This window comes from Crocuta crocuta, unplaced genomic scaffold (genome assembly GCF_008692635.1).
Source record: "Crocuta crocuta isolate KB4526 unplaced genomic scaffold, BGI_CrCroc_1.0 scaffold102, whole genome shotgun sequence".
Classification (NCBI taxonomy): Eukaryota; Metazoa; Chordata; class Mammalia; order Carnivora; family Hyaenidae; genus Crocuta; species Crocuta crocuta.
Window position 1 is genome coordinate 10,289,074 of NW_027530019.1, and position 13,297 is coordinate 10,302,370.

The 13,297-nt window shown below is 41.3% G+C and overlaps 2 protein-coding genes and 1 non-coding gene across 4 annotated transcripts in view; 2 read left to right on the forward strand and 1 right to left on the reverse strand.

Annotated features, from left to right (window-relative positions):
• Positions 1–223, reverse strand: part of MAPDA (N6-Methyl-AMP deaminase) — a 26,311-nt gene extending 26,088 nt beyond the window's left edge. For both annotated transcript variants that reach the window (XM_077764571.1, XM_077764573.1), the window contains exon 1: positions 138–223. The gene's annotated coding sequence lies outside the window, so the exon portion shown is untranslated. The remainder of the gene's footprint in view (positions 1–137) is intronic.
• Positions 76–2,302, forward strand: LCMT2 (leucine carboxyl methyltransferase 2). The gene has a single exon (XM_077764568.1). The coding sequence runs from the start codon at positions 177–179 to the stop codon at positions 2,232–2,234; it is 2,058 nt and encodes a 685-aa protein (XP_077620694.1). The 5' UTR covers positions 76–176; the 3' UTR covers positions 2,235–2,302.
• A 369-nt stretch (positions 2,303–2,671) lies between these two features.
• Positions 2,672–2,785, forward strand: LOC144232012 (U5 spliceosomal RNA). The gene has a single exon (XR_013335290.1). It is a non-coding gene; the product is annotated as a U5 spliceosomal RNA (small nuclear RNA).
• Positions 2,786–13,297: the final 10,512 nt, after the last annotated feature.

Here is a 13,297-nt window from a genome sequence, read left to right on the forward strand (position 1 = left end):
CACTCTTCTGAATTCTCATTGGTGAGGTGCGTTCTTCACGGAAGTGACGCGCGCACACGCGGAAGGGGAGTCACGGAGAAGCGCTTTCCGTACAGAAGTCCCCGAAGTGGGTATTACAGAACGGAAGAGCAGCTCACCACTGTGACGGAGCGCCGTTCCTCACCCTCTTCTTGGCCATGGGCCCTCGGAGCCGCGAGCGTCGCGCGGGGGCAGTACAGAGCACTAACGACAGCAGCGCCCTCAGCAAGAGTTCCTTGGCCACGCACGGGTACGTGCACGATCCTTTTGCCGCGTTACTCGTTCCGGGGACCGCGCGCCGCGCGCCGCTCATCCACCGCGGCTACTACGTCCGCGCACGCGCTGTGGGGCACTGCGTGCGCGCCTTCCTGGAACGGACGTGCGCCGCTCCTGGCGCGCCTCGGGCTCAGATCCTGTCGCTGGGAGCTGGCTCGGATTCTCTGTATTTTCGCCTGAAAAGTGCGGGCCGCCTGGCCGGGGTTGCAATCTGGGAAGTAGATTTTCCGGACGTGGCCCGGCGCAAAGCGGAAAGGATTCAAGATACACCGGAACTGCGCGCGTTAACTGGGCCTTTCCAGAACAGAGACCCCGCGTCAGAGCTGTGCTTTGAGAGTTTAGACTACTGCCTCCTCGGCCTGGACCTGCGTCAGCTCCCGCAGTTGGATCAGGCCCTGGCCGCCGCGGGCCTCCACGCAGCCGCACCCACTCTGCTCCTAGCAGAGGCGGTGCTGACCTACCTCGAGCCGGACGAGGCCGCGGCCCTCATCTCCTGGGCAGCCCAGCGTTTTCCTGATGCGCTTTTCGTGATCTACGAGCAGATGAGGCCGCACGATGCCTTTGGCCAGTTCATGCAGCAGCATTTTCGGCAGCTCAATTCTCCCCTGCATGGCCTGGACCGCTTTCCCGACGTGAAGGCCCAGCAGCACCGCTTCCTTCAGGCTGGCTGGACTGCCTGCTGTGCCATGGACATGAATGAATTCTATCGCTGCTTTCTCCCCCCAGAAGAATGCCAGCGAGTGGAAAATCTTGAACCTTTTGATGAGTTTGAGGAGTGGCATCTGAAGTGCGCCCACTATTTCATTTTGGCCGCTTCTAGAGGAGATGCTCTCACCCAAACTCTGGTGTTTCCACCCTCAGAGGCGTTTCCTCGAGTAGATCCTGCTTCACCATCAGGAGTCTTCCCTGCCAGTGTAATCACTAGCAATAGCCAGGACCCAAATCTTAGGAGATATGGGCACGCCTCTGTCCTTTTGAGCCCAAGCATTATTCTTAGTGCAGGAGGGTTTGGAGAGCAAGAGGGGCGGCATTGCCGAGTGAGCAAGTTTCACTTGCTGTCAAGATATTGTGACTTTGAATGGAAAGGCAACCAAATATACAGTTGTGGGACTGGAGCCCAGTGGGATGGACGCCTTTATCACACCATGACAAGACTCTCAGATACTCAGGTTCTGGTTCTGGGAGGGAGACTGTCCCCAGTAACTCCAGCCTTGGGGATTCTCCAACTTGGTGTCTGTAAGAATGAAGATAATAGCACTGGGGACCTAAATGTAACAGTAACAAAGGTTAGTCCAGAAGATTCCATGTTGTCATGTTGGCGGCATTCAACAACAGAAGTGTCCTTTAAGAATGAGAAATATTTGTTCGTGTATGGGGGTCGAAGTGCAGTGGAACTTGTTCTAAGTGACTGGCATTTCCTACATTTGGGGACAATGGCCTGGGTCAGTATCCCAGTGGAGGGGGAAGCACCTGAAGCTCGGCACTCACACAGTGCCTGCAGCTGGCAAGGGGGAGCCCTTATTGCTGGAGGTCTGGGTGCTTCAGAGGAACCACTCAGCTCTGTACTCTTTCTAAAACCAATCTTTGGTGGATTCTTGTGGGAATCAATAATCATCCAGCCTCCCATTACTCCAAGGTACTCACACACAGCTCATGTGCTCAATGGGAAGCTTCTCCTGGTTGGAGGGGTCTGGATTCATTCCTCCTCAGTTCCTGGAGTGACTGTAATTGATTTGACTACAGGGTTGAGCTCTGAGTATCAAATTGACACAACATGTGTGCCATGGCCATTAATGTTACACAATCATACCAGCATCTTGCTTCCTGAAGAGCAACAGCTCCTGCTCCTTGGAGGTGGTGGGAACTGCTTTTCCTTTGGCACCTACTTCAATCCCCATGCTGTGACATTAGACCTTTCTTCCTTAAGTGCTGGGCAGTAGGACTGGACTTTTGAAATATTCAGGAACCACTAAAGTAGATAATAAAGGTTTCCACAAATTGGATTAAACTGGCTATATATATTACCACTCCTTCCTTCACCCTTATTTTCTTCTCATTAGCACTACTATCCAGTGAAGAAAGTGAAAGAGGTTGTTAAAACACATACATACCAACCTTCAGAGAGATGGTACAAAAATAAAACATAAGTAGGTCTGTCCAAAGAAAATGGTCATACAGTCCTAGAGTAGGAATTGGGGAGCCTTTGGATCCCTGTGTGTCTGGTTTATTGGTTTTCCTCATTCAAGTTTATCCATTTATTGAGTTACAATGACCTTCAGCCTAAGACAAATGAAAAATTTCCCACTCACATGCTTTGTGATTTGAGATGGTACTTTGAAAAAGTTTAACACAGATCCTTGGTAAAAATACAAGGTTGATAGTCTGGTTTCTCTTCAGATTACATAAATCTTTTGCCTTTTCCTAAAGATTTCCATGGAGAGGTACAGAAAAGAGTTTTTACCCAATTTTAGAGGTCTTGTTTTTATAAGGCTACCTTTAAAAAAAAATAACAAGGTTGAATGTAGCTGGAGGAACATGGTTTGACCTCATTCTTCATGTATGAAATCTGAAGTGAACCCAGTTATAGTTTGATTAAAGCATTATGCAAAAGAATTCTGGGATAGCTTTAATAAGACACATTTGTAGGACTTTATTGAAAAATATGCTTTTGTTCAATTTTTTGCCACTCATTCCCTAATTTTATAAGTACTAATAAATCATTTGATTCCTAACTCTTTGTACATGGTATGATAATGTTTTGCTCCAGATCTAGTCTCCACGCTTCCCTATGTTCTGTACTGACCCTTATGGACTGCATAAAAGTTTTCTTGGTCCTCTAGTTTCTGGTGAGTTCTACCAATCAGAAGCAGCGGAGGGGGGTGGTTGGGCAGGAAGAATGAGTCAGGATATTGTCAGTTTCCTCTACCAGTCAGCAAGTTATCAGTGGCTGCATTCTTCTGTCAAAGACCACATAGCTCCTGTCATGTAATTCTATAAGCTCTAATTCTGCATTACTCCAAGTTCCAGTAATTGTTCCTTCTTACCTTTCTAGGCCTAGGAATTGTAATGGCTCTTCGTTAGACCTTAGCTGCACTATCCAGTATAGCAACTATTAGTCACGTGTAGCTATTTAAACTTTAATTAATTGAGATTAAGTAAAATGAAGACTTCAGCGGCTTAGTTGCATGAATCAATTTTAAGTGCTCAATAGCCAGCCACATGTAGCTAATGTCTATGATCTTAGGCAATGTAGATATAGAACATTTCCATCATTGCAGAAAGATCGGGACATTCCTGAGGTATTTCACCATCCTGACTTGGTTTCCCTTATTCCTGCTCACCCTTTTTTAATTAGTGTCTTCATTAAATTCTCAATTATCCTCTTTATATGGGCCTTTTTTCCTGCTGAGCTTTGTGAAATTAATGAAATCTTTTAGGTATTCACCCTTGAAATTTGAGCCTTAATTCATCATCTGAATTGTGTATACCTTGTGAAATTCACATAATCTATTGGTTTTATACCACTTTAGTGTTTCTTGTTAGTCTTCAATCCTTGAAACCTTAATATCATGAGATTCTGAAGTACTATCAGTGATAGCATCTTACTGGACTTAGTGTGACATAGAATCCTTTTTCACCTCCATATTTTTATTAACAACTTTGCATATAAATGAAAGTGAATGGTTTTTAATATTAAAAAAAAAAAAAACCTGAGTAGCAAACATAAACCTAAGTGTAAGGAGAGGGCAATGTTGGTTCTGTTAGATAAAGGCTCCCAGGAGAAGAGAGGTGACTTCTCTGAGACTACAAGAGCCCTTTCTGGGGACATTATCAGATACAGACATGAGTGAACTACGGGAAACAAAGGGTTTAAAATTAGGCATCTGGCAAGGCTATGGGTGGGCCATATACTAGATAACTGGGAGGAATATGCTCAGAAGGAGAAAGGGTTGCTCTGTATTTCTTGTTTCTAAGTTCACCACAGGCTACCCCCAACTTTCAGGAGGAGATCAAAGCAGAAAATTAATGAAATGAGTGTTTTCAGCTATGTAGTAGTTAGTTCTAGAATTCTAACCTAGAAATGACTCCAAAGCCCAGGTAACACCTTCCATTAGGCTACCTCTCAGATGATGCCATCAACCATTATTATTTCATTAGCTTGGGGGTGGGGGAGAAAAAGTGGAGGGGATGGGGGTGGGTTGTCAGGAAATGTACGCCAGACCTAAAGGAATAGTGCAGTGGTGCCTATTCTCTTGAGCACTGCCCAGTATGGTGCGTTATGAGTAACTGGGCTTGTTCTCCCCAGAGAAATTACTCACATTTTCTATAAGTGATTACCAGATTAAGCATGCCCTCCACCTTTAACACTATAAATGCATCATACTCAGTTAAGGAATTATTCACTTCTCAAGATTTACTAATTAGAACACTAAGAAGTTTTGTCAACAACATTTACCCTGTGCCTCTGGAGCAGCACTCAGTATGGACTAGTGCTGGATCCCAGTTTCATAACAATAATCTGCAGGAGTTAGAGATGTGGGCCAGATTGAGAACTGAAGTTGGAGAGTGATTTTTGTTTCTCCAACTCACCTCTGAATATTTGTATTCTAAAATTCTGGTATGGAGCTTGGTGTAGTCATGAAAGTTAATGGAAGGCTTCTTATTCACTTAAAATTTTTTTAACATTTATTCATTTTTCAGAGATGGAGAGAGACAGAGCATGAGTGGGGAGGGGCAGAGAGAGAGAGGGAGACACAGAATCCAAAGAGGCTCCAGGCTCTGAGCTGTCAGCACAGAGCCCGATGCGGGGCTGGAACCCACGGATTGTGAGATCAAGACCCAAGCTGAAGTCGGATGCTTAACTGACTTAGCCACCCAGGTGCCTCAAGGCTTTTTCTTCACTTAGTGATTTTACTTACTTACTTAATTGAGTACAAGTGGGGGAGGGCACAAAGAGGGAGAGAGAGAATCCCTAGCAGGTTCCACACTGTCAGCACAGAGCCCAATGTGAGGCTCGAACCCATGAACTGTGAGATTATGACATGAGCCAAAATCAAGGGTCAGATGTTTAACCGACTGAGCCACCTAGGCACACCTGTACTTTTTAAACTTTTAACTAGAAAAACTAGATAAGGAAGGAAGACCGTTTCTTATTTTCTTTTTCCTTTTTATTTTTTAAATGTTTATTTTTGAGAGAGAGAGAGGGAGAGAGAGAGAGAGAGTGTGTGTGAATGGGCAAGGAGTAGAGAGAGGGAGACACAGAATCCAAAGCAGGCTGTAGGCTCTGAGCTATCAGCACAGAGCTTGACGCAGGGCTCGAACTCATGAACCGTGAAGTGAGATCATGACCTGAGCCAAAGTCAGACACTTAACTGACTGAGTCACCCAGGTGCCAGGACAATTTCTTATTTTCAATCTCTACTCTACTAGGGTCTCAAAAACAGTGTATCATACCAGTGAGGATATGAAAACATGGTTAAGACCAGTTCTTCTAGGATATGTTCCTCAGTGCTGTCACTTCTTTGTGTGCTTTCTGGATTTTTTCAGTGACTGCCCATTTTTCATCTTTCTGCAGATTTAATCCTCCTTAGTGATGTTAGGAAGTTAACATGTAACAGATATGTTCCAGTGCCAGGCATTGTTTTGGTCTTCTCTTTCTGTGATCTCAGACCTTGAAGTCCTGGTTTATTCTATATGCATTTGTGATCCCTAACCTTAAACAACCCCTGCCTACTCTGGGACCCATCCTATATGACATCTTTTAGAAAACACTCTCATATGGCAGCCCCAAAAGTAGCCAACCACTCTTTCCCTATGGGAGAGAAACCTGTGCTCTTTGGAGAATCTGGTGAATAAGAGAACTAGTCACTACAGTGAGTTCTTAATCATAGGGACCATCCAATAATGTCTAGTGTGATGTTAAAAGTAAACTCAGCTTTTTGACTGCAGTGATGAAGGGATATAAAATAATATTAGGCTGGCAAGGTAGGTCATGAGTCCTGGCCAATCATGTTTGAATTTGATATTTAAAGAGAGGGAGTGGGACACCTTGGTGGCTCAGTTGGTTGGGCATCCAACTTTAGCTCAGGTCATGATCTTGCAGTGTGTGGGTTCAAGCCCCTCATCGGGCTCTGTGCTGACAGCTCAGAGCCTGGAGCCTGCTTCAGATTCTGTGTCTTCCTCTCTCATTGCCTCTCCCCTGCTCGTGCTCTCTCTCTCTCCCTCTCTCTCAAAAATAAATACACTTTAAAAAAATTTAAAGAGAGAGCATGAATACATAGAGCAGAAATTATGAAACTTATAATCAGCTTTAGACTAGAAAGATTTCCTTGGATGTCAATAAGTATGTAGTTAAACAAAACATTTCTGTTATTCCACAGTTTAAAGACTGTTCACTTACCTTTCTTGGTCAATGACATAACACACTTGGTTGGCGAGGAGCAGTTCCTTGCCTGAAGGAAGGAATTGTGTCTGTCCAGTTCATATGTCCCCAACATAGTAAATGCTTAATAAATACTTGTCAGATGCAGGTATGATCTGACAATATGACTCTCAAATACATTATATTTGAATATTACTATTGTGCATACCGTGCACAAATGGATACCAAAGTTCAATTACTTAATGTGTGATGGGGGAGTATTAAAGTTTTGAAGACCTTCTGTTTAAGAGTTTTTAAAAACTCAACTCTTTTAACCTGTGTTAAATGTGGTAGACTTCCTGGTGTTACTCCTAGCTTTATAGAATACACCCAAACTTTCTCCCTGATTGCAATTTCCAGCTGATCTTCATCCCCTTTTGCTCAACAGTGGACCATGGTTACCCCATATCCTTTGCAAATGAAGTGAGCTAACTTTGCCAAAAGGCTAATCTGAGGATGTAGAAACATACAATTAAATGTGCTCATGAGCACATATACACAGGATCTTGCTAGGATGTGGTGATGCTTCACTGGGCATGACTTGGTGTGTAACTCTCAAAGTTTAATAGAGGGAGAAGGAAAACCTTGACCTAATATTTATTCATAAGGTCACTTGTCAACCTAAAAAAAATTTTTTTTAATGTTTTATTTATTTCTAGGAGAGAGAGAGGGACAGCGTGAACAGGGGAGGGTCAGAGAGAGAGGGAGTCACAGACTGAAATAGGCTCCAGGGTCTGAGCTGGCAGTCAGCACAGAGCCCGACGCGGGGCTCGAATCCACGAACCACGAGATCATGACCTAAGCGAAAGTCGGATGCCTAACCGACTAAGCCACCCAGGCGCCCCGGTCACTTGTCAACCTAAATGGCAGTCTAAGGCTAAAAAATAAATTGTAAATTTAGGATATTACTCTACATTCTGCTTTTCTCATTCCCTAGCCTATATGCACATTTTTGGGTTTTTCATTAGAACCTCTCAACATCTGATTCATAATTAGACTTACTATTTCAAAAGAAGTTAGCAAAGCCAATCTTATGTATGGATACATCAGCAATTTAAGCAATACTTACAAGGAAAAAAAACAATTTTGCCTACACCTTTCCTTCCCCCCAAAAGAAAACTCAACTGAAAAAGCAGAGTTTAGACCACAATCCACTGAATTTAAATTTGGACAGTTGAGTCCAGCCAACATATTTTTATTTCCAGTGCACAACACATAGTAAATATTCAAAAATGTCACACGAATGGATATGTGTTTGATTCAGGCTAAAAATAGTAATAAATAGTGAATTATAATGTTAAGATCAGAGAGTACCCCCAATAAAATCAAAATATATTGTAAATTCATAGTAATTAATTTGATATTGGTGCCAGAATAGACAAATAGATTGAAGGAACAACAAACTTCAAGAATAGACTTTATAGTGAGGTGACATTCAGACCAGTGATGAATGACTGGACTCTTGTATATGTATGATTTGGGATAAATTGACTAATCATTTGTGAAAAATGATGTCAGCTCCCTACTTCTCATGAATCACAAGCTTATATTCCAGATGGATTAAAGACCCAATCTAAACTTAAAAAACAAAGCCAAACTAAATTTTTTAAGTATAAGAACAAGTATAATGAATATGTTTATAATCTTTGTAATAGGAGAAGCCTAAAAGGGCACATACAAGTAAATAAATTTTTTAAAAATCTGAGAACTTGGGGTACCTGACTGGCTCAGTCAGTTAAGCGTCTGACTCTTGATTTCAGCTCAGGTCATGATTTCATGGATCGTGAATTCAAGCCCCATGTTGGGCTCCAACCTGGCAGTGTGGAGCCTGCTTGGGATTCTCTCTGTCTCTGTCTGTCCCAACCCCTGCTCTCTCTCAAAATAAATTAAAAAATAAGTTGAAAAATCTGATAACTTAATTCACTGAAAACTTCAGGACACTAAGAAAATACATTAAAATGTTAAAAGATTAGTGGCTTATTCTTTCTCTCCAGGGTCAGACCGTAGGGAAACTTTTGTTTTCCTTTTTCATTCAGTCCCTAGAATTAATGCATGTGACTCATTTCTATGTTTAGGTTAACGATGGGAAATTTGGATAATGTAAAGTGAAGCTTTCAATTGACCATAAGAATTCCTTCGTTCATTCATCCATTCAACATTTAGCGTTCTAAGCAGGGTAGATCAGTGAATCAAATAATCTCTTGTGGAATGTGCAGCCTAGCAGAAGGAGACAAGAAACTAAATAATAAAGATAATAAATACATTATATGTTATATTAGAAGTGATAAGGACTCTGGAAAAAAGAAAAAGTATACTAGGATAATGGGGGTTAGGAGTGCATGGGGACAGGGAACAGGTTACAAAAACTAAAAAGGGTGGACAGTATCACTCTCATGGAGCTGTGAAATTTGAGAAGGTAATAGAGTTGGCTAAGTAGATTACTGGGGAAAGAGTATTTCAGGAAGAGAGACTCACCAGAGCAAAGCTCCTAAAGAAATTCATTGTAAGAACTTAGGCTTTAATCTGAGTAAAAAAGGGGGTTGTTTAGGGTTTTTGGGTAATACTACTTGATTCACATTTTAAAAAGATCCTTTGGACATCATAGGGAGAATAGATTGTAGGAGGTCAAGAATAAAAACAGTGAGACTTGTTGGAAGGCTGTTGTGGTAATCAAGATGAAAGATGATTTGGGTTCAGCTGGAAATTGTGAAAATGGTGGGATTAGGGGTGTATTCTGAAGGAAGAGCCAACAAAATTTCCTAATGGATTGGGTATGGGATATGATGAAGAGGGAAGAGTGAAGGATGGACTCTAAGACTTTAGTCCTAAAGAACTGGAAATTTGGAGTTGCCATCAACTGAGATAAAGAAGACTACAGGTGGTGCAGATTTGTGTGTGTGTGTGTGTGTGTGTGTGTGTGTGTGTGTGTTGGGAGGGGTGTAGATCAAGAGTTCAGGTTGGATACGATAATTTTGTGATTTCAGTGAGACATCCAAATGAAGAACCACTTACTCAAATATCTATTTTATAACTTCTTTCCTTATTCTCTACATTCACTCACTTTTTTATTTGCTTTCTGTAAATAAGCAGACCAAACATAGGAATGAGACTAGCAAATAAAAATGGCTAAATTGGAAACACAAACTGTAGCTTGAAGAATAAGAGGGGCATATCCTCTGTGAGACAGCCCAAACCCACTGCTCCTGGCTCCCAGAGCCCTTCTCAGAGCCACTTCCATTCAGATCCACTGTCTTGGTATTTTTCTGATTTTAACTTCTTTCTCTATTAATATTGATTATGCATACTGTGTAATTCTCCATTAGTAGCTTTTTCATAAGGCCAGATTTTGACATTCCCTATGTCACAAGCCTCATTCCCTGCTCTCACGTGACATCCCAGTTATAAGGAACTACACCTAGGTGCCCAAGTATGTGATACTGTTTCATACTTCCATTCCTTTACTGACAGTATTCTCCCTGTGGGACTCTTGATACTGCTCTTCTTTTCTTACTCACACACCATCTCAACTTTGTTTTTGCAACTTGTACTTGACTTTCAAAGCTTATCTTTGAAAAGCATTCCATGATTCTAATACCCCTGTCCTTTCAGGCTGGGATGGGTTACCCTTTGTATCGTAATATCCTCCATATTGCACTTACCATATTATGTCATTATCTATTTTCTAGTCTGTCTTTTCACTCCAGATTTTAGCTCCTTGAGGGTAGGTATAGTATCTTATTCATCATTGTATTCTCAGCACCTGACACCATAAATACTAGAACTGAACCAGAATCTCTCACTGTGGGTGTTTAACTTTTTGAAGCCAGTCCTTTCTCATACCATTTCAATATGATAAATCTAATGCCACTGGCTTCTTGGGGAGAATAGAGAAGCACCAGTGAAGAATCATAAAATGACACCCAAAAAAACGCTAGCCCCTGTCATGAAAGCCTTTGCCCTTGGTCATAAACTCAGAAAGAATCATCCAGAACCTTTAGAAAACAGCTGTGATTATATACATCTGCTTTCAGGAACCCCATTTTTAGTCCACTGCTTCCTTGATCTCCCAGACAGACATCTGGTGGGTAGTAACACAGTTAGGTAATCACAGAGATAGTGAATTTTTTGTATTATTTTGTAGAAGATCAGTATATTAATCACATTTTAACTATTAAGATGATCCACCCAGTAGTGACTTGAACCTGCAACTTACCCCTCTAGCCCAATTTCCTTTGAATTTTTCAGTTTGGGTTAAGACTCACCTATGGTGAGCCACTTTTGGTTTGAGCCAACCGCTAGACTCATACTAGTGTCAATTCAGCTAGAACACAGAGCAACTTGAGGTTTCTGTATCCTGCTATGTGTTAGCCAAGAGTTCATTTTAAAACACTTATTGTCACGCTTATGGGAATGAGCACTGGGTGTTATATGGAAACCAACTTGACAATAAACTATTTGTAAAATAAAATAAAATAAAATAAAATACAGGAGAAAAAATAAAACATTTATTGTCATTTATTATATAAGACATATGTGCTCATATAGAAATATTTTAAAAAGCAAAATCTGCTATTTTAAACATTAAACTTTTTTTAAATGTTTCTCTATTTTTAAGAGAGAGATAGAGTGTGAGTGGGGGAGGGGAAGAGAGAGAGGGAGACACAGAATCTTAAGCAGGCTCCAGGCCCTGAGCTGTCAGCACAGAGCCCGACGCAGGGCTGGAACTCACGAAACACGAGATCATGACCTGAGCCGAAGTTGGCGCTTAACCAACTGAGCCACTCCGTCGCCCCTGCTGTTTTAAACATTCAAATATTTTCTACAACTTTCTAACCATTCTGGGATTGCCTTGTTTGCCTTCTTACAAGTTCTGAATAAAAATTCCTCTCACCGCCACAAAGAAAGTTAACCTCAATAAAATCAAGGTTAAAATCGAATCATTGATCGTTCTTGCACATGTCTTGTTCAGCTGATGTCTACATGATAATTTCTCAGTTGATGAATTCCTCTTTGATAAGTGATTGCCTTCTATGACCTACAAGTGATTAGAGTAACTTCGAGTCCCTAAGATTACTAAGAGTACAAAACTAATTTTTTTTTTAAAGTAAGCTCAATGTCCAATGTGGAGCTTGAACTAGGAACTCTGAGATCAAGAGTTGCATGCTCCACCAACTGAACCAGCCAGGTGCCCTATATGGTATTATTCATACCTTTTTTTTTTTTTTTTACAAGATAAGAAATATGGTCTGCAAAATAAGATCTGGGAAGACCTGAGGAAAAAATAGCATGCAAGTGAAGAACCAAAGTTCTGCTACTCAGGGTAAAAGAGAAGTAAAACATAAACCCGAGGAAGAGAGCAAATGTTTAAGCATTGGCAACCTGAATTAATGTTCACTCATCCTGAAGAACTAACTAGACAGAACTGTAACAAAAGTTCATGCTGGACAACTAACCAAAGGCAGTTATATAATTTAAGCTTGTGGGATTGGGGTTAGATAGACTTGGTTTTGAATTCTGATTTTGAGCCTTACTATCATGTGATCTTAGATAATTATTTAACTTCTTTAAACCTCAGTTCCCATATCTATAAAATGGGTATAATAATGGTACTCACAGCATAAGTTGATGAGATAATTAAGAATTTGTTAAAAAGTTTTTAATGTTTATTTATATTTGACAGAGTGAGACAGAGTGCAAACAGGGGAGGGGCAGAGAGAGAGGAAGACACAGAATCTGAAGCAGGCTCCAGGCTCTGAGCTGTCAGCACAGAGCCCGACATGGGGCTTGAACTCACAGACCGTGAGATCATGACCTGAGCTGAAGTCAGATGCTTAACCAACAGAGCCACCCAGGTGCCCCTAAAATTTTTTTTTAACATTTATTCATTTTTGAGAGACAGAATGCAAGCAAGGGAGGGATAGAGAGAGAGAGGGAGATACAGAATAGGAAGGGAGCTCCAGGCTCTGACCTGTCAGCCCAGAGCAGAAATGGGGCTCGAATGCACAAGCTGTGAGAGCATGACCAGGTGACTCCTGATGACAGCAAACGTGGTGAAAAAATCAGAGATCACATCAAGATATCTAAGTTTGGAGATTAAAACAGTAACACTATTGAAAGAAATGTGTAGTTGGGAAGGAGAGGAAGTTTAAAGGGGAAAATGAAATTAGTTTGAGATGTGTTGAATATGTCAATATGGCATATAGAGATAACTTTCCTGAGGGCTAAAATGGGATTTAATGGCATACAAGTGAGTTTTTAGGCCCTATCTGTAAATTTAAGCTGTTAGTTAATGGGGGAGGAGATAGTAAAGCAGTTCTTCAAATTTAAAGACACATGTTATTTTTATTAACTTGAATCCTCCCTGTTGCATTTATACTATGATAATTTTTTTAGTTTATTTATTTATTTTGAGGGAAAGAGAAGAGAGAGAATTCCAAGCAAGCTCTGCACTGCCAGCACAGAGCCCAATGAGAGGCTCAAACTCTCGTACCATGAGACCATCACCTGAGCCAAAGTCAAGAGTCAGATGTTCAACCACTGGACCATCCAGGTGCCCCTAATTATTTTTTAACAAGTAACATA

Bases quoted from the DNA above. Each gene is read 5' to 3' on its own strand.
- LCMT2 (XM_077764568.1), top strand. From the start codon at position 177: ATGGGCCCTCGGAGCCGCGAGCGTCGCGCGGGGGCAGTACAGAGCACT.